The sequence below is a fragment of the Diachasma alloeum genome, unplaced genomic scaffold, assembly GCF_001412515.2.
Source record: "Diachasma alloeum isolate Michigan unplaced genomic scaffold, Dall2.0 Dall_scaffold_00205, whole genome shotgun sequence".
Classification (NCBI taxonomy): Eukaryota; Metazoa; Arthropoda; class Insecta; order Hymenoptera; family Braconidae; genus Diachasma; species Diachasma alloeum.
In genome coordinates, this window is record NW_021680370.1 from 110203 (window position 1) to 136825 (window position 26623).

At 42.4% G+C, this 26623-nt stretch overlaps 1 protein-coding gene across 2 annotated transcripts in view; it reads right to left on the reverse strand.

The window, feature by feature from the left end:
* Window positions 1-4872: 4872 nt before the first annotated feature.
* The window catches only part of LOC107036106 (octopamine receptor beta-2R), a 535069-nt gene continuing 513318 nt past the window's right edge, over window positions 4873-26623 (reverse strand). Inside the window, exon 2 of one of the 2 annotated variants that reach the window (XM_015253847.1) lies at window positions 4873-5160. In XM_015253847.1, the coding sequence (XP_015109333.1) occupies window positions 5070-5160 (91 nt within the window). In that variant the 3' untranslated portion in view covers window positions 4873-5069. The remainder of the gene's footprint in view (window positions 5161-26623) is intronic. The other variant, XR_001460773.1, reaches the window with a different exon arrangement.

Consider the following 26623-nt stretch of genomic DNA (forward strand, 5'->3'; position numbering starts at 1 on the left):
TCTACAAAAAAGTTTTTTTGGCAAAATGCTGGGAACCCATTTGTTTACGAGATAGATGCCAAAACATTTTTTTTCAGCAAAATTTCACGAAAATCGAAAACCACACTCTTCCCATTTTTGAGGTCATCGTTTGATTGTGAATTATCTTTTGAACAAAGGATTTCATTGGATTTTGTCAGAAGACCTTTTTTGTGGTAAATTTAATTTACAACAAAAAATATCTTAAGAGAAATTTCCGTGACTTGTAGAATAACAGTGTTATGGTAGCAAGGATGAAATATAGAAGACTGACTTTACACGTACAAGGCACGTCTGCTCTCTTACTTTGTTTCCTTCAAACTAAGTGTACATGAGTGTTCTGTCTGCCGTCTGTCCTGTGGTATGAATGTGTCCGTGTCTTTAACTGTCAGTGCGTGTTTCTGCTGGAACATTCCCAACATAACTCTCTTTATTTTCGAGATAATTAGCAATTAAACAGTTGTCTCAAAAATGGGAAAGGGACGGGCTTTGATTTTCGTGGATTTTTTTGTTGAAAAACACTTTTTTCAATTATCTTGTAAACAAATGGATTTACAACATTTTGCAATTCAGCGTTTTTTGCAGGAAACCTAATTTCCTATAAAAAACGTCTGTTCGAAATACAGCCTAAATCTCCATATTGGTCACGGTCGACCAACTCGGCCATCTCCGAAAATCTCCGTGAACTTTCGGGTCAACGGACACAGGTCAGCGCGACACCCGGAAGAGTCAGTAGTCAGTAGTGTTAACGTATCGTTACGATAATGAGCTAGCGTATTCAGTCAAACAGTATTCTAAATTTAATATCTGTGTTCAGTACATCAACTTGTTGATTAAGTTCAGTATAATTTCAGTGACTCAACGAGATAAAAGTGACAAGATAATTATCAGACGCTAATAGACGCTAATGTACTGTGGTCTAAACTCTACAGAGTTGAATTCCATTTAAAACATGCTACACGACAGGCCGTGATGTACTAATTGGCGTTGATTTACGGTGACTCTACTAGACCTGAGCGTTGACCCGGAAACGGCCGATGATTTTCGTAATTGGCCTAGCTGATCGACTTTGGTCTTGGAGAAGTTGAGTTACGTTTCAAACAAGTATTTTTTTTGCAAAATGCTGTAAACCCATTTGTTTATGAGATAATTGCAAAAATATTTTTTTTCAGCAAAATTCCACCAAAATAACCAAATCAGAGCTCTGCGGATTCCGCAAACAATTGATAATTATTAATTGTTTACTCAAAGCGAGAGAGGAAAGAATCAATTTTTTTCTCTTTCGTAATCTTCTCCAAAAACATAATAAGAGCGACAGAGAAGTATCGTTCGTCCTCTTTCTCGCTCACGAGTGGAAGGGGAACTCTATCCCGCCTCCTGCTCAGTGGAAGAGGCATTACACCCATTGATGCGCGCAGCCACACGGACGTACAGCTGCTGAACGTTGTAGCGCCATTGGCTGTCATTCTCACCCTAATAACTCCTCAGGGGTGCTTCTGTTCAAAAAGTGGAAAAGGGCTTTTCTGTTCAGAATCACCACGTGAACCTGCCGGTTTCGGATCGGCATGTACCTCAGGGACACCCTGTATGCGCCCGACTTCAAATGCAAACCATCATTAGCAAAGTTTGATCTACGTGTTAATATCCACCGATTTAAAAAAAAATTAGCCACTAGTACGTCAACGATCACTACGTGAACGCGAATCGGGCTGCTTGCAGCTTTATGATGTGAGTTCAGTCCCTTCCCACCGCAGGGTAGTTCGGCAGGTCAAATTTTTTGCCTAGGCTCAATTTCTTTATATACGGCCGTTGTAAAAGCACCGCATGAGCCCGACACCTGTCTTTAGTGGAAAATTTAGGAATTATCTTTTGCATTTTTTTCAGAATTCAATTGGAGGTGAACAAAATTTTTTTCTCTGAATTATGGTCAGATAATTCCATAATCCCTCAACCAAATCGGGATGAAAAACGGCCAGATACCCAGCGTGCTAGAGGCATCTAAAAATCACTGAATTGACTACAAATGAGGATTTTCATTTTGATAAGTAATAAGTTTTCTGTTGACACAAAAATTAATTCCCTTCTTAAACCTCCCTCTGAACGGGTCACGAAGGGGAAACACCGAGGGATGTAATAATTAAGTCTTTAACAAATTATTGACACATTTAATCTCTACGATGCGTGTAGAAGTCCATAAGAAATAAAACTACACGGCGCAACCTTGAAAAATGATTCAAAAATTTTGAAAAAAATCACATGTACTTTTCATGTCATTGGTTATCCTTATCCAACACGAAAATTATGGAATTCAATTTTTTTTACATATGAGCCATCCTAGTGTATATGGTAGAATATGAAAGGCGTACTGCATTATGTACTTTTGAAGTCTGGCGAGACAGTTACTGCCGATCGCTATCGTCAACAATTAATAAGATTGAACCATATCCTGGCAAAGGAAAACGTCCAGTAAAATTGCTCCATGACAATGTCAGGCCTCATGGGGTAAACCGGTAAAAGATACGTTAATGGCTCTTGGATGGGGAATTGTGTCACACCCGGCGTATTTATCAGACTTAGCTCCAACTGATTTTCACTTATTTCGGAAGATGCAAAACGAATTGACTGATGTGTGAGAACATTTGAAGAAGTGCAAAAACGGGTCGATAATTTCCTCGCCTTGCAAGATGAAACTTTCTTTGAGGAAGGCATCTGTGAATTACCTAACAGATGGCTGAAGGTCATTCAAAATGATAGAGATTATTTTGATGAATAAATGTAGTTTACTTTTTTTCGAAAATGAATTTTAAATTTTTTGCCAAGTGTCCTAAAACTTATTTGTACACCTAATATTTGATGCTGTAATTGGCCTGTGCTGTTGGATCTTTATGAAATAAAAATGAAAAATGAAATGAAAATGAATGAACTGGCGCACAGCGTCAGCGCTGTGCACCCCAGCAACTGGCCTTCAGTGCGTCACCAAACACCTTACAGGTGTACGGTGGGGATGAAGGACCGGATCTAATGCGAATTTACGAAGTGAATAAATACTCATAAATTCGTATTCCCGTGACCAATAATTGGACGCATCTTTCATACTTGTTACCACTTTGTATCTAGGTTCGCCTGATACCTTTCGTATGAGAACGAACTTTCAATCGTAAAAAATAGTTTTAATAATCGTAGAAAATCAATCTTTATTAACGATTAACTATTTTTTAAATTTATCCTTGAGTGATATTCGCTTTTATTGAACCCATCCGCTCGATGGCATTATAATAAGATTTTGAAAAATTGCAGCTTTTGTCATATGATATAGATAAACAATAATATGTTTGGCCATTAGGCTAAAAAAACTCTTCTGGCGACTATGGGGTTGTAATCATATGAGCTAGAAAAGTTTTTTAGGCCGTATGTCGAATGATTTTTTTTGTCATTCCGGCCGTAGAGCAGTGCTTTAGGAACGCGTAGCGTAGCGTCACTGCTGCCTTAGGCCAGAATGACGAAAATGATATTACAGAAGCGAAAATTTACCAGCAAACCTGGTAAGGCACCGTCCAGAAATAATATCCAAGTGCTGTTCAAGAATTTTTAATCCTTCGAATAATGAATGTTGCGCCATGTTTAACTAGCGATACTAGTCCTGACTCGGTTGTGAAAGATCAGGGATGATTCATCAAGGCATAGATTATTCGACTATTACCCAATCCATTATATCTCATTAGCCGGAGACGGTTGCCACAGTACTAGTTGTCGGAATATCTATCATTGATAACTTGATGAGGAAAACAAATGAGAATAATTTTTATTCCATCACGTAGATGATTCAACTATCCCACCAATACCATTACCCACCACACAATTCTTAATGCTATCGATTCAAATCTTACCTATGACCTTCATTTCGAATATATTCTTCGGTTATTGAGTTTGTGAGTATAATTTCGACTACTTTCAGTTTCAGTAATTGTAATGCATTTCACTTTTTTCCAATGAGCTCTGAACTATCCCGCAGCTTACCATGCCCTGTTGCCTGTTTTTGAATAAACCGCAATTAATCCCCCCTGTTGTTATGATCACCTACACAACGATTCTCATGTTTTTTTTTTAAATCAATCCACTCTATTTACTAGAGAAGTTTTTTCCTTTCCTTTGTGACTGTCCCCCTGCTTGCGGAGAGTAGATGAAACGCTTTACTCTTCTCGGCAGCTCGTGCGAGCATGCCTGCACCTCAGCACACCGAGCATAGGTTGACAAACTTGTGCTATAATTCTGTTTGGGGTAGAGCCACTTTCTAGCAAAGGGAGGGCCTTACAGTTTAGATACCGAAGTCAATTTTTGAAAGCAACTTTACCCTCCATGATTGCCTGGAAAGGAGCTAAGGAGATTTGGTCCAAGGACCGAAGGCCATGAATGATTGTTAATGCCGACTACTGATTAACTATCATTTTGTGGCAAGTGTGTTGAACACTTCTTTGATTAAGCATCAAAGGGAAACTTTTTATGCATTTCTCGCTCAATCGTAGTAGCTACGCTTAAATTATCATTACCGGCTGAAGGATGGCTAAATTATGGCTCAAGTTCTTTTAGTAATGCTCACTAAGCCAGGATTGTGCTAAACTTGATCGAATCATTAAAACTCAGCGTTTACTACCTGGAATAAATTCTTTGTAGATAATATCGTGAAAAATCATGGTTTATCTAATTTTTTTTATTTTTAAAGCGATTTTTGTGGAGATATTCGAGGGAAACCTCGAATTTCATCTGTCATCTATATCAACAGTGTTTTTTATGATGAATTGAGGTATACATTTCTAATATCGATTTATTTACATGCTAAACAAGCGCTACAAGAAAAAAATCCTACTTGGGATTGTTTTTCTCCATGATTATCTTTGACACCTGGACTATGGCGATAATGAATGCATTCTCATTATGCATTTTTTTATTTCAATTAGAAAAGTAAACAGAACAAATAGGGATTCGCTCTACATTTCCTCTCCAAATAATATCTCTTCATTTCAATTATCTTAAAATCTAAATTTTGTTCCATCTCAAAGACTGCTGCCGTATTCGCTAGATCCTCGCCGATCGTTGTGTTTGATGTAAGTCTCCGAGTACATGCTCTTCGTTCGATCGTCGTACCTGAAATTTAAAATACCATTCAGTTAGAGGAAAAATTGATTCGTGTGAAGAACACATTATCAGATCGAATTCATTTCAAATGAATTAAATGCACTCATTACTCATAACATTCATACAAATTGAAAACTTCTATTCATATTGAATTATTTCATCAATGTCGTGAAAATGACTGACCCATTATGAGTGCAAACCAGTTAAACATACTATCTAAAATAAGTAAGTAGGGTAAGGTTAGGAACTTTTGGAATTGAATCCTTCAAGTGAACTGTGATACAATAATACACAACTATGTCACTACTGTAAATGATGAATTGTCTCGAAATTTTTAAATATTTTGTGCACTTAATTGGTAAGTATAGATTAAAACAACAACCGAAAGCATAACCGGGGCTCTCTAACTCAATTATTAGCGAAGACATTGAAAATCATTTTTTTACTTTCGATTCTTTTTTTCATTTTACTCGTAATTATGAGTTACTTTACAGAAGAAAAGAAATTAGAACCCATAGATTTCGCCGGAAATTTTCTCATTTTTCGAGAATAAAATATCTTTTGTAACAGAAAGTATCAAACGGTCTTATAGTGTCGTTCCTTCTTTTTTTTCTGACTATGAAGTTCCGAAAAGTTGTCGAGAATAACATATTTTTATTTCTGGCGCTCTGAATGAAAAAACAAATTGGACAGTGAACACAAACAGCCACACACCACAGCCACACGCACGCACGCACGCATACACACACACTCATAGACATGCACTGCCGAGCCGAGGTTTGTCCTTTTGAGGACATCTTGGTGGAGTAACCCAAAGCTACGGCGACGGTTCCTCTGGTGACGGATAGGGGGCGTCATCACTGGGGCAGCTTGCTGACCCGGCGTACTGGAGTCAAATATTAGGTGTACAAATTAATAAGGTGCCCCTATATTTTGCGGTTTATACATAATTGCGTTCAAAAATTTAATATATCAATATTTTGTATGTGGGTAGTATTCAGTAAATACTTCTTACATAACTTTAAAAAATAGTAGTCAATACGAGGTCTGTCGATAAGCAACATTTGAGGCACTGCATTCTTTTTGCATTTCAATTAAAGAAAAATGCTGCCGAGGCTACTCAAATGATTTGTTGTGCTCTTGGAAAAAACGCTGTAATACATAAAACGTGTAAAAAGTGGTATCAGATGTTTAGAGATGGAGATTTCGCTCTTTCGGATCGAGAAGGGCCGAGTCAGCTGCAAAAATTCGGCGATGAAGAACTCGAACAACTCTTGGCTGAAAATTCTGCTCAAAGCAAAACAGAGCTTGTACTACAACTCGGAGTGACTCAACAATGCATTTCTCATCGCCTACATCAACTTGGCAAAATTCAAAAGGAGGGTAGATGGGTTCCTCATGATCTGAGGCCCGAAAATAAGGAGCGACGACTGGAGACGGTGCTGTCTCTGTTCAGTCGATTGAAAAGAAAAGATTTCTTATAGAAAATCATTACGGGCGATAAAAAGTGGGTGTTATACGACAATCCTGAATCAAAAAATTGTGGGTGAATCCCGGCGAACCATCGATGTCGACTCCGAAACCCAATATCTATGCGAGAACAGTAATGCTGAGTATCTGGTGGGATATGAAGTGTGTGATATATTATGAACTACTTAAACCTGGCCAAACTGTTACTGCGAAGGTTTATCAACCACAGCTTATTCATTTGAATGGTGCATTAGAGCAAGAGATAGAAGTAGACAAGTGATTCTCCAACAACGCTCGACCGCATATCGCCAAAGCGACTAAGGATATTTTCTATGAATTAGGATGGGAGGTTCTCCTTCACGCGGCTTACTCGCCTGACTCGCCCCATCAGACTACCATTTATTTCGGTCTTTTCAACATCACCTAGCTGATGAGCACTTCAAAACAATCGACGAGGTCCGAAAAAGCATCGATGAATTTATTGAGTCAAAACCACCAAGTTTCTTTCGCGCAGGAATTCGTCAGTTGTCAACGAGGTTGAATAAAATCATCGAAAATAATGTAGAATATTTCGACGGTTAAATGTCTTCTTGTTTTTTTATAATAAACTCTGATTTCCAGAATAAAAGCACTTTATTAATTTGTAAACCTAATAAAATAGCTCCCGCGGATCAAAAGAGGCGTGAGGGGTGGGCTCCCTGTAACAGCCTACAACAATGTGAATAGGGTGTGGCCTCCTTTAACGACCTATAGTAACAATGAATAGTGATGAGAAAACACTAAGTTCCCATGCGGGTATCCCTGAGAAGGTAAATCCCAATATCAGTTCTGATCGAATGAAAGCCTCGGTGGCTGATGCCGGCTCGATGGATTGTGGGAGGAGTCAATCATCACATTCGAGAGATCAATCAAGGATGACCACTTGGCCCAGTGTGCTACAAGTGAGAGAGGGTCTTTGACCCAAGGTGAGGAGTTAGTCATCATCTTGGCCTCAGATGTTACTAGGAATGTCGGGCCTTAGACCAATAAAACAGATGGAGGTGGGCTGTCGGCCCAGCAATAGAAAGAGTGGCACCATGGATGGACGCGTCTTCAGAAGCTGGTTCCAGAGCTTTAAACGTTCATGCAGCCCAGACCGAATGTACATGAGGAGCTAAAGTCAAAGATGCTATCGGTCGTTGACATCCCGATCTTCGACGTCCAGAGGCTTAAGGACTTGGAGAAAGTCTGAGCATCAAACCCAGATGTCGCCGCTTTGCCGGCACAGGTGCTAACACCATTACCATCACGTTCGTGGAACTCGGAATCGACACTCAATGAAACGGAGACGGAGGGGGGATCGGAATCGACCGATACAGATTCCAATATTCACAAAGCATTGCGGAGGAAGCGAAGCTCGAAGGGCTCCCGTAGAGCGGAGGATAAGACAGTGGAGAAGTCAAAGCGGAAGGAATCGACCCACGACGAGATACCACCAAAGCCGCCTGCCAAGCCACCAGACTGGAAAACGGTGACGAACAAGAAGGAAAAGCGACGTGAAAAGCAGCCTCCCGAGCCGGCGCAACGAAAAAGGGATAACAAGAGGAAGACATGGAAACCAACGCCCAGACATAGTGCGTTGATTATCCATCCGAAGGATAAGGAGAAGTTTTCGGAAATCTTCACCCGAGTGAAGAAAGACGTCCTAGCAATCAATGTGAATGCGTCGACAAACTGCGCAGAACCGCAACGGGCGATATACTCATCGTCCTAAGTAAGAAGGCAACCGACGGAACCTCTCAGCTGTATGTAACCATCTTTGATCTCCACGGAGACGAGGCTGAGTTGCTAAGTAAAGAACAAGAGGAACTCGAGATCAAGGACCTCGATGAGGCCGCGACGAGGAGGGAAGTGTTTGAAGCTCTGAAAGCGGCAGCTGGAGACCAATATGACATCAGTCCAGGAGCGACCAAGTTCTTACGTAAGGCATATGATTGAACGCAAACCGCCTCAGTGACCGTAGCAGCGACCGCAGCGAAGAAGATTCTGGGCGAGCATGGAAAGATAAAGACAGGGTGGGTGAACTGCCGCGTATAAGGAGTGGACAGACCGGTCAAGTGCGTCAAGTGCTGGCACTATGGACATCTCGTCACGAAATGCAAGAGCATAGTTGATTGTTCGAAACTCTGTGTCGAGTGTGCCGAAGATGATCACAAGGTTAAAGACTGCAAGAAGGAGCCACGATGTGCTCTTTGCACCGAGAACGATAATTCAGAGAATTGTGCCCACATTGTTAGTAGCAGTAATTGCCCAACATACAGAGAGGCACTCCAGAAGCTCACTAATAAAAGGCGATAATAAACTGTTAAACAGCAAGGTGCTACAGCCCAACCTCAATCACTGCTAGGACTCACACGATCTGCTCATGCAAACGGTGCGCGAGCTGAAGCCTGACCTTGTGATGATCTTAGAGCCATACCTACATTTGGTACCCAAAGATGGGTTACTGACATCAGTAAAAAGGCTACTGGGTTTGTGGGAGTCGACCATTTCAGAACATAACGAGTAGTATGCAGAATGGCTTAGCGAAGGCCAAGTTCAATGGAATCTATTTCTACAGCTGCTAAGCCCTGCTGAACCTTTCAGTGGTTGGGTTTATGCACTTCCTGGATAGTTTGACTGAGGATGCGAAGCAGCACTTTCCGGTGGCGATAGCCGGAGTCTTCAACGCCTGGGCAGTCGACTGGGGAAGTAAGAAGACCAATGCTACGGGACAAGCCGTCCTGGAAGCCATGACATCACTGGATGTGGTATTGCTGAACAGTGGCAATATACCGAATTTCATGAGGGAAGAGGCGAGCTCAATTGTGGATATTACCTTCGTGAGCAGCAACCGTACAAAGGGAAACTGCTCATGGAAGGTAACCGACATCTACCCTGCTAGCAATCATCGTGCAATACTCTTGGAAGTATCCGCCGGCCAGAGGATCTGACCAAAGCCCAAGCAGACTACTGCAATTGCCTGAAAAATGAGCACCTTTGATCCGAACACATACCTAGTTGCTTTTTACGACCGTCCAATCAGTGGCAGGAATGCTAAGGACAGAACGGACGACATTATGAGGCGACTCACCGAAGCCTGCGATACTATCATGCCCAGGAAATGGGACAATAACCGGCACCCACCAGTTTACTGGTGGAATAACACCATCGTCGTTCTGCGTAAGGAGTGTAACATAGCAAGAAGAACGTTCCAACGTGGCCGAAACAAGCCCATTTCCGAGGACTTGGACATGCGCTATAAAAAAGTACGAAAAAAGCTCATCGAAGCCATAATGTGCAGCAAAAAACAATCATGGAATGAGCTCCTTGCAGAAGTGGAAACATATAAGGTCGTGAAGATGCGACTTAAAAGTCAGCCGATGCCATCTCCGACGTGTCCGGATCTCGAGAAGATCGTCACGGTACTGTTTCCGCAACAGCCAGAGCTCCATCGTATGGGCGAATGGAGAGGAAATGTAATGGTTCCAATAATAACCAAAGAAGAACTAGTGGAAGCGTGCCATAGAGTGGGTAACACCCAGGCTCCTGGGCCGGATGGAGTGCCCTATGTCGCACTGAAATCAGCCATCCACGCGAAGCCGCAACTTTTTTTTGGACGCAAATAACGAGTGTCTGAGGGACCTTCCCCCCGAGTGGAAGCAGCAGAGGCTTGTGTTACTCCCGAAAGGTAAAAAGGCGCCGGACGAAATTTCATCATACGTCCCCTCTGTATGCTCGATACCGCTGGCAAGATTCTCGAACGAAAGCCGCTGTCAAATCGCCGTTGGCTGAAAACGAATACGGTTTCCGGACAGGCCGATCCACTCTCGATGCCATCAACCTTGTAGTCGATACGGTTAAGGAAGCGATTTCAGGGATGAAATGGCTTAGGGGCACAAATAAGTACTGTCTAGTAGCGACTTTGGACATCAAGAACGCCTTCAACTCCGCGAGGTGGGACTGTATCATGAAGGCTTTGGTAGTATTCAACCTGCCGGAATACCTGCGTAGGATGCTGGAGAGCTACTACCTTCACTGGAAAGGTTCTCAAGTATGATACGAAGTGAGGGCCCGAAGAGTACCGAGTTACTGGAGGGGTGCCTCAGGGCTCAGTATTGGGTCCTCTCTTGTGGAACATCATGTACGAGGCTTCTAAGCCTTAAGGTGGTCACTACCACGTAATATGAATCTCGTGGCCTTTGCTGATGATATGGCAGTAGTCAATGTGGGGAAACATCTAGAGGAGATCACACTTGTTTCCAACATGTCCTTCAGGACAATTCGTCGCTGGATGGACACCGTATTCCTTCAGCTGACGAAGCCCAAAACGAAGGCCATGTTGATTACAAGTAGAAAGCAAGAGGAGACCATAACGCTACAAGTCGGGGACTACGAACTCACTTCTGGGCCATTCATTCGATATCTGAGGATGATGATTGATGCTCAACTCAACTTTAAGCAGCAAGCAACGCACGTGGGTGCCAAGGCTTCTGTCATCAGAATTACCTTCTCGAGTCTGATGCCCAACATAGGACGTCCAAAGCGGAGAAGATGAGCATTACTGTCGTCGATGGTCACGTCGGTGCGCACATACGGTATTGCCATATGGGTGGATACACTGCAGTTGCAGGAATCACGGCGGAATTTCGCATCTGTTCACCAACTGAGTGCCCTCAGAGTGGCAAGTGGATACCACACGGTGTCTGAAGATTCAGTGTGTGTCATCGCCAGAATGTTGCCGATAGAGGTGCAGGCTAAAAAACGAAGATCTCTGTACCAGCGAAAAAGATCAGAATCACTGAGCGCTTCAAAACTGAAAATAGAATAGAGACGGAGCAACGTGTGCCGATGGGTGCTGAAGTGGGACAACTCTGTCAACGGGTGATGGACCCATCGTCTGATCCCACAGGTGGAAGTCTGGCTGAATCATCAGCATGGAGAGAGGTCAATTATTATCTCACACAGATGATGTCATAAATTCAAACATGAAGATTCCCCGGAATGCCCGACCTGCATAGGAGTAGATGAAGACGGAGAGCAAGTGTTTTTCACATGCCCATGCTACAGCGAGATCCGGAGTACCTAGGAGTCTACTCTCGGAAGGCACATCTTTCCTGGGATCTGGATGCAAGTTTTGCAGTCATCACAGGCAGCCTGGGACGCAACGAGTAACTTCGCGGCCCAAGTCATCAAGGAGCTTAGAAATAAGAAACGCAAGCGTAAAACTGCAGAATAGACGGAGAACCTATTGGAACTTCCTACCCACATACATCTTAGTAGGGCAGAAAACGTACATTAGACTAATATATTCTTTAATGCCTAAAGGAGGTTAGGCGGTGTATGAGGTGAATTTGAGAGTGAATTTCTGTGGTTCCCGGTAGCTTAGTCGGTAAGAGTGCCCGGCGCGTATCTGGGAGACCCGGGGGAGTTTCCCGGTCTAGTGATGCGGAAAAGGAGTGAGCTTGACGTCTAATTCTCTTAGAAGAGCAAATAGCTGAGATCTTCCTCGCGAAGTAATACATAACGGTGGTGCCGCGAGGGAAAATAAGGGCAAAGAATTGCCGGGGTCACGTGGTTTTTAGTGGGTGCGGACCTAACATAGGGTGTGGCAGTAGCCACCAAATTTACTGTCCACTATCGTGCGGCTAGGGACATTCCGCCACGGAACTTCGAGAAAAAAAATAAACGCACACACACACACAAACACAAACAAACCCACACACATAAACATACACACGCACACACACACATCGCCGAGCTGAGGCTTGTCCTTTTCAGGGCGCCTTGGTGGAAAAACCCAACTTCTACGGCGGCGCGTCCCCAGGGGGCGGATAGGGGAAGTCCTAACTGGGTCAGCTTGCTGACTCAGCAGACTGGAGTGAAATAAAATAGCTCCTGCGCACCAAAAGAGGCGTGCAGGGTGGGCTCCCTATAAGAGCCTAGAACAAAGGGTGGGCTCCCTTCAACAGCCCACAGGAAAAATGATGAGTAATGAGTAAATACAACGTTCCATGCAGGTATTCCTGAGAAGGATAATCCCGCCATGAGTTGCGATCGAGTAAAAGCCTCGGTGCCTGATGCCGGCTCCATGGATTGTGGGAGGAGCCAAACATCACTTTCTTCCAAGGTGGACCACTTGGTTTCAAATCCTATAAATGGGATAGACTCACAGACTCAACAGGAGGAAATAGGCCGTCACGCTTGGGAACCACTTGGAAAACTCATTGCAGAGTTACATGAGTTTGTTCAGCCCAAGATTAATGCCCACAAGGAGATCAAATCCAGAGTGGCATCCATCGGCAGTGCATTCAAATGACTCAGGAGCTTAGAGGTGGTACGCAGCAAGGTCCAGGACCCCATTGCTGAGCCCGTGCAGGCTCTATTACTACCCCATACGTCGCGCTTACGGACGTACTCCGAAACAACGGTCAAAGACTCGGAGGTAAAGGATTCGAGTACTACGCAGTCAACTCGAGATCTCGAGATGAGAGATGTCCGGAAATCATTGTGAAGAACCCGCTCGAAAGGCTCACCTGCAGCAGAAGCTCAAAAACTGAAGAAGCTGAAGCAACAGGAACTGACCAGCAAGACAGACCCGCAGGGGAAGGGACTGTTTGATGGGTCAGACTGGAAGCTGATCGAGTCTAAGTGAAAGAAGAAGAAACGAGATGAGAAGCTGCTCTAAAAGCCACTATCCTAGAAGAAGGAGCCCAAGAAGCAGAAGAAGACCCGTTGGAAACCAGCGCCCAGACCAGATGTCCAGATTGTCCGACCCAAGGACAAGGAACAATACTCTGATATACTCCGCCGTGTAAAAAAGGAGTCCCTGCAGAGGAAGCTCAAGATTGCGGCGATAAAATCCGCCGGACATCGACCGGGGATATGTTGATCATGACCATGAAGACGGTCGATGGAGCTCCTCAGCTGCGTAGAACCATCGGCAGTCTCCTTGGAGATGAAGCCGAGGTACTCAGTAAGCGGCCACAGGAGGATCTGGAGATAAAGAATCTTGATGAGACCACATCGAAGGAGGATGTTCTCCAGGCCCCATAGAAAGTAGCCAGGGAGAAGCTTAAAATAGCTCCTGAGGCAGTCAAGTATTTGCGTAAGGCATATGGAGGAACCCAGACTGCCTCAGTGATACTCGCGGCAGCAGCTGCGAAGAAGATCCTGGGAGAGCACGGGAAAATCAAGATAGGCTGGGTCATTTGCCGTATCAGCAAGGTTGAGAGATCAATAAAGTGCTTCAAGTGCTGGCACTATGGACATCTCGCCACGAAGTGTATGACTGCAGTCGACCGGTCTAAGCTCTACGTTAAACGCTCAACTACAGGGTACAAGGCTTCAGAGTGCAAAGACATACCCAGATGCGCCTTGTGCACTGAGAAAGGCAACACGGAGGACTGTGCCCATATTGCTAGCAGCAGTTAGTGTCCAGTGTATAAGGAAACACTCCAGAAGGTGCTCAACAAGCGACGATGAAGGCACTCCAACTCAATCTCAACCACTGTGAGACAGCGCACGACTTGCTCATGCCGACGGCGCGGAAGTCGAAGCTCGATCTTGCTATCATCTCAGAGCCATATCGTCACCTGGATGCTGGATCCTGAGTTACTGAATCTAGCAAGAAGGCTGCGATCTGGGCCTATGGGAATCGACCATTTCAAACTACCACGAGCGATAGCATACAGAATGGCTTTGTGAGGGCTAAGGTTGATGGAATCTATTTCTACAGCTGCTACGCCCCACCGAGCCTTGCTACCGATGAGTTTATAGATTTCCTGGATAGATTGACTGAGGATGCGAAGCAGCATTTTCCCGTGGCAATAGCCGGGGCCTTCAACGCTTGGGCAGTCGACTGGGGGAGTAAGGGGACGAATATCATAGGGCAAGCTGTACTGGAAGCCATGTCAGCGATGGATGTGGTTCTGCTAAACAGCGGCGATGAACCGACTTTCATAAGGGGAGAGGCGAGCTCGAGTGGACCTTACATTCGTGAGTAGCAGCCTTGCAAAAGGGAACTGCTCACGGAGAGTGACTGATATCTACACGGCGAGCGATCACCGCACGATGATCTGGGAGACATGTACTCGTCAGAGTGCCCCCCGAATACCTAAAAGAACCAGCGGCATTGGCTGGAGAGTGAGCACCTTCGATCCTAGCTCTTATACAGCAGCATTAGACGATCGCTCAATTAGTGATGAAAATGCTACTCAGAAGGCATACAGCATCTTGGAAAGAGTGACAGAAGCATGCGATTCCACCATGACCAGAAAGCGGACTACGAGCCGCATCCACCGATGTATTGGTGGAATGACAGTATTGCTATCCTACGGAAAGTGTGTAATACAGCCAGAAGGTTATCACAGCGTGGCCGTCAGAAGCCGAACTTTGAGGACCTGTAGATGAGATGTAAGAAGTCAAGCCGGAAGCTCAGCAAAGCCATAAACTGAGGTGAAAAGCAACCTGTGGGGGTGTAGCGCCTCGCTACATCCACACTCACGTATCAATACACGGACACAACAACGCGTGCAGTGGAGACGACTGGACATCAGTGACATCATCGCTCTCTGTCACTCAACTGTCTAACGTATACTTACGCGCCTATTGTATTCGTATCCGAATTCTCGCCTTTTGCGAATATTATATTCAGTCCAGCACCGACAGTCGAATACTCAGGAGTGAACACCTGCTCCTTACATTATCTATTTTTACTTTTTGTATATGGTCTACGTCGTGTAAATATACTGTGATCGTTTTATAACTATCGCATTTGTTAGTGGATCGTTACATCCCTCAACAACCTCGAGTCCTACAGGGGAGACCTTACAAGGTGGTGATGACACGACTTAAAGGTCAACCAATGCCTTCGCCATCGTGTTCTGCGCTTTTGAAGGAAATTGTAGAGGTGTTGTTTCCGCAACAACCGGAACTTCCCCAGCCTGCTGAATAACGAAAGGAACTGAGGATGCCACAAAATCACCAGAGAGTTGTTGATGGAGGCCTGCAAGAGAGTGGGTAACACCAAGGCTCCTGGCTTAGATGGAATCCCGAACGTTGCGCTGAAATCAGCCATCCACACGACGCCAGAGCAGTTCTTGGACGTTTACAACGAGGGCCTTAGGAAAAGCATTTTCCCTGGAATGTGGAAGCAGCAGAGGCTAATATTGCTTTCAAAAGAGAAGAAACCACTGTACGAACCCTCATTATATCGTCCCCTCTGTATGCTCGATACCGCTGGCAAAATTCTCGAGCGTATCATCCACCAAAGAATAGAAGCACCAGTTAAACCTCTACTGGCCTCTAATAATAAATATGGTATCCGGAGAGGTCGATCCACACTAGAAGCCATCAACCTTGTCATCGATACCGCCAGAGAAGCGATTTCAGGGACGAGACGGCTTAACGGCACGAAGAAGTACTGCTTAGTAGTGACGCTGGACATCAAGAATGCCTTCAACTCAGCCAGGTGGAACTGTATTATGGAGGCTCTTGCGAAATTCAACGTACTAGCATACCTGCAGCGGATGGTTGACAGCTATTTTACAGAAAGGGTCCTCAAGTATGACACGGAGTGTGGCCCTGAGCAGTATAGAGTCACTGGAGGGGTGCCCCAAGACTCAGTACTGGGTCCCTTACTGTGGAACATCATGTGCGATGAGCTGCGAAAGCTGAAAATGCCGCGGAAGACTAAACTCGTGGCATTCGCAGATGATGTGGCCATAGTCATTAGAGGAAAATACCTGGAGTATATCAATCTTATCTTCGCCATGGTGTTTGAGATGATCAGCCGCTGGATGGAGTCAGTGGGTCTGAACCTTGCGGAGCATGAGACGGAAGTCGCGTTGACCACTAGCAGGAAGAAAATCGATACTATCACGCTGCAGGTCGGGTCTTGTGGAATTACTTCTCAGTCGTTCATCCGATACCTGGGGGTGATGATCGATGCCCGACTCAACTTCAAGCGGCAGGCGGAACACGTGGGTACCAAGGCGTCCAGAGTCACATCCACCTTATCACGCCTCATGCCCAACATCGGAGGTCCCAAGCAAAGAAGACGAGCGCTGCTGTCTCCAGTGATTACGTCGGTGGTCACGTATGGTATTCCCATTTGAGCCGAAGTACTCCAGCTGCAAGAAGCACGGCGTAGAATCGCGCCAGTCTATCGGCTGAGTGCCCTCAGAGTTGTGAGTGCATACCGGATGGTGTCGGAGGACGCAGTGTATGTCATGGAAGGAATCTTACCGATAGAGGTACTAGCTGAGGAGCGGACATCCCTGTACCAGCGGAAGAGATCTGAAGTACCGAGTCCCGAAGAACTGGCGATAGAAGAGAGGCGAAACAGCTTGAAATGATGGCAGCTGAAGTGGAACAAATCCACCAAAGGGAGATGTACCCATCGCCTGATCCCGAAGGTGAATGTCCGGCTGAATCGCGATCATGGAGAAGTCAATTATTATCTCACAGATGCTGTCGGGACATGGGTGCTTCCGGACCTATCTTTATAAATGTTGGAATATAGCGCCCTACGCCAGTCTCCCTCTTTACTGACAGTGTGACAGACTGCGTCGCCACGGCGCCGTTGCGCCTCTCAAAGATATACTCGTACTATGCACCACTTGTTCCGCGACCGTTGTCGCATTACGTTGCTGAATAAAGCTTAATTACTTTTACGATAATAAAACTGTGTTTAATCGTTATTTCAATCCTAAATAACCCTTCAGGTTATGGGCCGAGCACACTTCAACTGTGCGTGATTAAAATTTATCATAAATAAAAGGATTGGAAGCGATAAATCGGAAATTCCAAAAAAGGACGCTATCGGGCGGCCGGGCACGTGTCCGGGTAGATCACACGCGTTCGTGCAAATCAGAAGAAACATCCAAAAGAGAAAAATATCGAGGCGAGCTGGGGAGTGATTTCAAAAGGAAAGGAAAATGGAAAGTAATAAGAAGAAAAATAAGTACTGAAAAAGACATTTAATAAGTGCAGTGAATTGGCGAGACCGAGAGATAGAAGGGATCAAAATGGCGGCTGGAAATAAATTGAAAAGCTATGTAGCTCAAATATAGCTTCAACAAAAGCACTGTATGAAGGTTTAACAGAGAACAGAAACCAAGTGAGACTGTATGCTGAGGCGAGAGCACAAGACAAAAGGGAAGTACAGGAACTGTTGAGCGCCTTGGACAAAAAGCACAATGACAAAAATGGAGGAGTGATGTCGGATAAGCATACAAATCTAGAAAGTCAAATTAGTTCAATGGTCAATAAACAGATCAATGAAATTAATCAGGCTAAGTCAAGTCAAGTAAACAACCTAAATCCTTTGAGTCAACTAGCTGGTGAGGTAACCAATAAATTACAAATTGAATTGCTTAACAAGGGAATGAGTTTCAAAAGAGATTACAAAATGGACAGTAAAATAAAGTATCAACATTTCTATGATTATTTCACGTCAGAAATTAAAACTAATAAACTTTTACACATCACTGATGATAGCATTCTGGTTACTGTGGACGAGGAAACTCTTGCAGAACAGAAGCACAAAGTTAGAGAAATTCTGATCAATCATTTGGACAGAAGTTATCACCTCAAAATTGTCAAATTTCAAGATCCAAAAGAAATATTGAAGAAACTTAAAGAATTGAAAATGTCTGAGTTTAATGTAACTTCACACTCGGTGAGACAAGACCTTTATGAGATATAATATGAGATATAATCCGGCTAAACTGACAGCTGGCGAGTTTAACGATATGTTTAATGAAAAAAATAGCAACTTATGAAGATGCTCCCGACACCATTCCTCTAAGTGAAAGCGAAAAGAAAGATCCATTTTACAATGCAGAAATAGAAGCTTTTCCGAATATTAAAATCATTGAAAAAGTAACAAAGAAAGCTATAGGAGTGAGCTTGACGTTTGGCGAGTTGAAAATTGCGATGTTAGAAGAAGAAGCTACTGCGAAAAGTGAGCTCTTAGATTCTGATATTAAAACTGCTAATTATGCACAGCACAAGGGACCAAGGTATTTTGCGTGTCAGGCATATGGACACAAGGGACCAGACTGTTCCAATAAAGGGAAAGGATACTTGTGCTACAAGTGCAACCAGTTTGGGAATCACAAGGCGAGGGATTGCCCAAACAGAATTCACAATGACTATGCACCAAGTGGTCCGGGATACTCTAAACAGACTCCAAGGTACAATTCCAATTTTAAATTTAACTATCGAAACAATTATCAAGATCAATATAGAGGTAATGGTAGAGGAATGAAAAGACCAATGAGAGGTGAAACATATGGTCCAATTAAAAGAGGAAGATTTAATAAGAGTAGGTTCTCCTATAAGAGAAGTGAGAACAAACATGGGTTTAAGTCATCTCACAAATCAATCAAGAAATCTAATCCCGACAAAACTACAGAGAAAAATAACTCCAATCAAGGTAAGGAAAAAGAAAATTATGATCAATCAACTACTGAAATATTTTATGCAGATAGTAAACAAACAAATGGAAATAAGTTTTTGACAGACTTTCTAGCAGACTCAGGCGCGACCGAGCATTTAACAAATTCCAGAATTATATTTAAAACTTTTAACGAATTAGATTGTGGAGTAATTAGATGTGCGAATAAAAATGAGTCAGCGGACTTGAAAACGGAGGGAGCAGGAAAAATAGAAATTGAACTGGCGAGTGGTAAATTATTAGAAATTGACAAAGTTATTTTTGCAGAAGCTCTTAAAGCAAATCTGCTATCATTAAGAAAATTTGCCGAAATGGGATTAGCAATCTACTTAGATGACAAGAAAATTGATATATTTGATCCAGTGTCGAATGAACTTTTCATCTCGGGGATTTACAGAAAACCTTACTGGATAATCGATTTAGAAATAGTAAAGTCAAACTCTATCAGTGAGAATTCTTTCAAGCAAATAAACAGGCGAGTAGTAGCAAATGTAGCTGATGTCACTGGGGGTGAAAATGAGGTGAAAAGATATCTCACCAGAAGTGTCACAGCAAACTTACAGAACGAAACAAGTGAGAAAACAAACGAAATTGATAAGAGTAATGAGGAAGAAAATAAAATGGATGAAAAGAATAATGAAAAAGGGAGTGAAAATTTAATAAAAGAGAAAATTATTAATAAAGAAAAGATTCCCTATGAACAATCAAATTTTGATTACACCATTTGGGACAGAAAATTGCAAGATGTTGATGAATTACCATGGGATGACTCGTTAGAAGATTTCCCAAAACTTTCAATTGATAAAAATAGCTATATGAGGAATCATGATGTCATGTTGTGGCATTGTAGATTTGGACATGCCTCAACGAGTTACCTCAAGGCACTACAAAAGAAATTCCCAGATAACAAAGAATTAAATGCAGTAAAATTTGATGATGAATTCATTAGAGATTGTGAGGTCTGCTTAACGTCTAAATTCAATAAATTATCATTCACGTCGGTGCGCAGGCGAGCAACAGCACCATTGCAAATAATTCACTCAGATGTGATGGGACCTATTACTCCAATTTCTCATCCTAAGGGATACAGATTTATTTCTGTGTTCATCGATGACTTCTCAAGATTCGCTATGGCTTATCCAATGAAGGCGAAAAGTGAAACAGGACATTGTCTTGAGATGTTCATTAGAAGCGCGCGTAATCTACTGGGTTATGACGCGAAAGTATGCTATCTTAGATCAGATCAGGGAACAGAATATACAGGCGGGTATACAATTGAAGTTCTTAAGGGTCTAGGGGCGGAATTACAGTTAGCCTCCCCTGATACTCCAGAACACAACGGTGTCGCTGAGAGGTTTAATCAAACTATCCAGAAAAAGGTTAGGTGCTATATGTTTGACTCAAGACTGCCAAAGGGCATGTGGGATCTGGGCTTATCAGCTGCAGTTTATGCTTACAATAGGACTCCACATAAATCAAACAATATGATAACTCCTTTAGAAAGATTCGCGCCTAATCACAGCTTTGACATTAATCAAATCAAAAGATTCGGTAGCTTAAGTTACGTAAAAATTGCTAGAAACACTGGTCCAAAGTTTGGACCTCGAGGTGTAGGTATGGTCTTGGTTGGATATACTCCAACAGGGTATCAACTCTTAAAGCCAGAGCTAGGGAAGTATTATGAAAGCAGACATGTTAAATTCAATGAAAAATTAGTATATGGGGATAAATACAAGGGAAACGGTATCAAAGATTTCCCAGACTATGAAGAAATGGAGAATAAAGATGAATGGTTTGTTAAGTTCGAAAAGAATCGAGGAGAGACCGAGGATTCTTTAAAACCGGAGGGAGAGATAAAACGCAAAAGAGGTAGACCAAAGAAAGAAGTTTCAGAACAAAACACTATCAAGAAAGTGAAAACAGTTGACATAAAAGATAAAATAATAAATGATAATAGCTTTTCAGAGTTGGAAATTGATGAGAACATGAAAGGAAATGTTTTCTTCACTAGTGTTATCAGTAATGTAGGCGAGATAGATTTAGCACAAAAGGAAGATGAAGTGTATCATGCACTTTTAGCAAACATAAATGAAGATCCCTCAAATTATCGAGAAGCTATAAACAGTAAAAATAAAGATTCTTGGTTAAATGCGGTTGATGAAGAATTAAACTCGTTAGAAAGAAATCAAGTATGGAAAATTGTCAAAAGACCTCTAAGTATGATGAATGGAAAAAGATTAAATGTCATTGATTCAAAATGGGTTTTTAAGTGTAAAAATGAGGCAAATGGAAAATTAAGATTCAAAGCGAGACTAGTAATCAGAGGTTTCAAGGATAAGAACATTTATGAATTGAGGGAAACTTATGCTCCAGTAGCTCGTTTACCTCTAGTAAGAATAGGTATATCGATTATAAACAAATATAATCTAGAGGTGTGTCAGTTAGATGTTAAAACTGCTTTCCTCAATGGGGTAATAGATGAGGAAATTTATATGGAAATTCCAGAAGGAACTAATCATACCGACAGAGATAGGCAAGAAAATGTGTGCAAATTGGAAAAAGCACTTTATGGTCTTCGTATCAGTCCCAAACGGTGGAATGTAAAATTCACCGAAGTAGCTTTGAGTATGGGTTTGCAGAACTCGGATTTAGAACCTTGCTTATTCACTTGGCGAGATGAAGACCAGTTCTTGCTTCTGGTACTTTATGTAGATGATATGTAGATTGGCGAGTAATGATAACGATAAATTGGATGAAGTAAAGAGTAACTTATGTAGCGAATTTGATTTGACAGTCCTGGGAGAACCCAAGGAATTCTTGAGCATGACTATTAGGCGGCACAGAGAAAATCAGATTATCAAATTAAATCATTCAAAAGATAATAAGTAGGTTTGGCTTTGATAAAGCATATCCACAACGTACACCAGTGAATACTTCTCAAGTAGCTAATAATGAGAGAAAATTAAGAGAAACAGAATATGATAATGGGACTTTGGAAAGGACAGAAACAAAAGCAAACATTCCTTATAGAGAGGCTGTAGGTAGTCTTTTGTATTTGGCTGGTGCTACGAGACCAGACATTGCATATGCAGTCAATGTAATAAGCAGACATCAAGTAAATCCTAAAGAAAGTGATTGGGAAATGGTAAAAAGAATTTTTCGGTATCTGAGAGGTACTACGGGCTTGGGTCTGAGATATTCAGGCGAGACCAATGACATTCAGGGTTATTCNGAGTTAAACCAACTGAAATTACCTGACAAGAATACTGAGGCGAGATAAAGTTACCAAAAATAAGAATAAGAAATTTTGTGATTAACGTGAATAGAATACTAGGAGAGAAAAAGTACTAGGAGAGAAGAAGACTGGAGAGGAAAAGAGGATACTGCCTATGGCGGGAGGGAGTGTTGGAATATAGCGCCCTACGCCAGTCTCCCTCTNTTTGACAGTCCTGGGAGAACCCAAGGAATTCTTGAGCATGACTATTAGGCGGGACAGAGAAAATCAGATTATCAAATTAAATCAGNGCCTCTCAAAGATATACTCGTACTATGCACCACTTGTGCCGCGACCGTTGTCGCATTACATTGCTGAATAAAGCTTAATTACTTTTACGATAATAAAACTGTGTTTAATCGTTATTTCAATCCTAAATAACCCTTCACTAAATTCAAACATGAAGATTCCCCGGAGTGCCCGACCTGCATAGGAGTGAATGTAGATGCGGAGCACGTGTTTTTCACATGCCCATGCTTTAGCTAGATCCGGAATACCTGGGAGACTGCACTCGGAAGGCGGGTCTTGCCTGGGAACGTGATGGAAGTTTTGCTGTTATCGCAGGCAACCTTGGACACAATGAGCGACTTCGCGGCCTAAGTCATGAAGGAACTCAGAAATGAGGAGCGCAAGCGCAAAACTGCAGAATAGATGCAAAACCTGTTGGAACCTGCTACCCTCACATAACATCTTAGTTGGACAGGGGGACCTACAATAGGCTTGAACAACGAGGAAGAGCAAATGGCTGAGACCTCCCTCGCGAAGACATACTTAGGGGTGGTGCCGCGAGGGAAAGTAGGGTCGACGAATTCCCGGGGTCAAGTAGTTTCACAGGGTGAGGGCGCTACACAGAGTGTGACAGTAACCGCCATGTTACTGTCCACTATCTTGCGGTTAGGTGCATTTCGCCCCAAGACCTAGGAAGGGATCTTTGAAATAATAATAATTCTTTTCAGTAAAATATAATCATAGTTTTTTTTTGGGACACCTCGCTGAAAGGACGTATCGCCTAATCTCGCAGGTAGGTGCTTGGATGGGTTGTGAACATGGTGAAATTAATGATTACTTGACCCGGATGCTTTAAGGACATGGGTATTTTCGGGCGTATCTCCATAAATTCAAGCATGAGGATTCCCCGAATTGCCCGACGGATTCAGGTACTGAAGAAGACGCAGAGCATGTGTTTTTTGAATGTTCACGTTTCAGAACGAGTCTCTCGGAGTGGGAGTCTGCACTCGGTGGGACGATCCTGCCTGAAAACTTGGTGGAAGCAATGCTGCCATCGAAGGCAACCTGGGACGCAACGAGCGACTTCGCGACGAAAGTCATGAAGGAGCTCTGTGAGGGAGAGCGCCATCTGAAAAATGCTGCATAGGAGAGGAAATTACCGGAACCTCCTACTCACCCCCAACATCTGATCGTTTAAGGGGGTCTTCGCTTTTTCTTGGGTCGAAAAATCGATTTTTTTTTACATTTTATCATTCTATTACTATTCTAAAATAATGTAGAAAAAGAATTTTTCTGAAATTCCGAATATTGACGGAGTAACAGAGCACCAAAGCTGAGTGCGTACAGGTAGGCAGGTGCACTATGGTTGCAGTATAACAATAGAGACTTTCAGCGGTCCCCCTCGGTTGGGGACGTGCGAGATTGGATAATAGCGGAGGAGAGCTCCTCTGGAAAACTGTTGATATTCGATAGTCTTCATACCAATGACCCTAAAATTTGTTTGCAATGGATTTTCCGGATAACTTGGTTTGGAATAGACAACAGTATATTCCAAACCCTCGAACAGAGTAGTTGATTTTTGTAGCATAACTCTCGCAACAATAATGGACAGAAAAGGATCCCGATCAAGTCTCAATAATAATCCGCGGGGGAAAAAACGTAAATTCCGTGTTAATAAGTATACCAAAGTAGATACCACATCATTCGGAAGTGCATCAGCAACTAAACTACGGAAGAAAGCCGCAGAAAAATTCAGAACAGGATTCAGAACATTCAGAAAATGTGCAGAACAGGATTTTTTCGAAAAAGAAGAAGGGGCATTTATGGAGCAGGAATTGCTGATTAAGTGTAAGTATTTAATTTTTTTTTGTATCATAATATCTCCATGAATGGAGTGCTAAACGTTGAACGTCTTTTTCTTCCTGTCCCGGGAGTCCCTGACCCGCCTCACCCGGAATTTCAAAGACGATTTTCTCGGAACTAAATTTCCAATAATTTCCCAGAACTGTTCGATGGATCTTTCAAAAAGTTTTTCACCAATCAATTTGAAATTTTTACCACCTATTTGACATCTACAGATCTCTTGCTCTTAGAAACCTCAAGCTTCAATATTTTTAATTTTTATATCAAACTTTCGTGTTGAATTTGCTCGAGAAAATTAGGCCTTATCCTGAAAGGCAAAATATTTCATCAATTTTTTCATTCATCCTATTTATTTCACTAAGGGACAGTGTCAGATTTTCGTTCAGTACTAAAATATAGAATTTGCTTATTTCAGATGTGTTGGAACCTCATCAGCCCCGATACAATCATTAAATCAGAGTTCGGGCCCGTCAACTTCATCATCCAATCATTAATTTCAGATAGTCCGGGAAGATGAAAAGTTTCGTTATTTCACGAGTAGAAAGACAATAAAAAATAAAATAAAAAAATCAAATTTGTAACTTTGATTTTCGTGTGAAATAAAAATTGCGGAAAAGTGGGCATTTTCACCGGTCGGAAAAGCGCAGACCCCCTTAATCAGAGGAAGAGCAATCGCTAGACCGTCGCCCCCGCGAAGTAATGCCTGCCGGCGGTTCCGTGGGGAGTATGGTGTAAGAGGAAACTGATCTGATTGGAGTTTAGTCGGTATTGACAGTCTGTCCGAGGCCGACACTCACCTGACGGAGGGAACCGTCCATCCCCTCCCTCCGGTAGTTGTGCGTAAAAGAATTCTTCCAATACACCAAGGAAAAACATTGGTAGTAAGCTTCCGACTGGATCCGTAGTAATTTCATTTAAAAAATTCATAGGAAATTGACTTCTCTTAAAAAAAAAACAAGGCTTCCATTCGGAAGCAAAAATCACACTGACTTATGTTGCAGTCATAGCTACGGCTCTTTATCAATTATTACATAATATAAGATGTAAAAAAACATGAATGACATGATATAACATGTTTGTTATATGACATACAGATATGAAAATAATTGATAAAATGAGAAAATTTAAATTTTTAGAAAAAAAGATTTTTCAAAAAAATTGCTATATGAAAGGATGTACTGGATAGATTGATACAAAATTTTATACGCAAAAGTGGGACCATGTTATAAATTTGATTGCTCTAAATAGAGGGCATCGAAGCGAATATTTTGAGCGCAGAAAAAAGTTAATCGGACCAGTAGTTTGAAAGATATTAAGCAAAACAGGTTTTCAGAAAAAATTGAATTTCTCCGAAACTACTCATCCGATCCAGCTCATTAGGAATACAGATCTGTAGAACCATAAGAGCTACAATCGTGCCAAATTTCAACTCCCTATCTCGATTCCTCAGGGAGTTTTCGTGGACAAAACCTTTTTTTCATAACAATGAAAAATGGCGATTATTACCACAGAGACACTACTTATATAGCAATATTATGATTTGATTCGATAGACATTATCACAAGGAATATTTTGGCGTCAAAAAAAATTCGATTCGGTCAAGTAGTTTTTGAGATGTTAAGGAAAAAAGAGTTTTGAAAAATTGCTGTAATTCAAAAACTACTGGACCGATTGAGCTGAAGGTTTGCTCAAAGATGCTTCAAGGTAGTACCAATTATCTGATAAAATTTCAGATTTTTAGCTGTGTTACGTCATAACGACGTACAAAAATTATTGTTAATTCCAACTTTAGAAATAACAATAATTTCGGAAACTAAAAAAATATCACATTTAAATACCAATGGAATCATACGATTCCAATGGTACATTAAACCGATCGTCTTACTTCCGGTAAGACGATGGAAAGATTTATAAATTGAGATCGATCATGTGATTCATACCACACGGGTGGTATAACCCGCATTGCCGAGGGCCTTATCGCCCTGGTTTCGGGTTGCTGTTGCGAGGCAGTCGACCTCGTAATAGTCCCGCCATTGTCCAATGCTTCCCTCCCCCCACCTCTCTCTTCACAACCAACTACGCATCTTTATTTTTTTTCCCTCCTCCCCGCGCTTCTCGCGCCGCGAAACGGTTCACGCGCGCTTGTTCCCCTATTC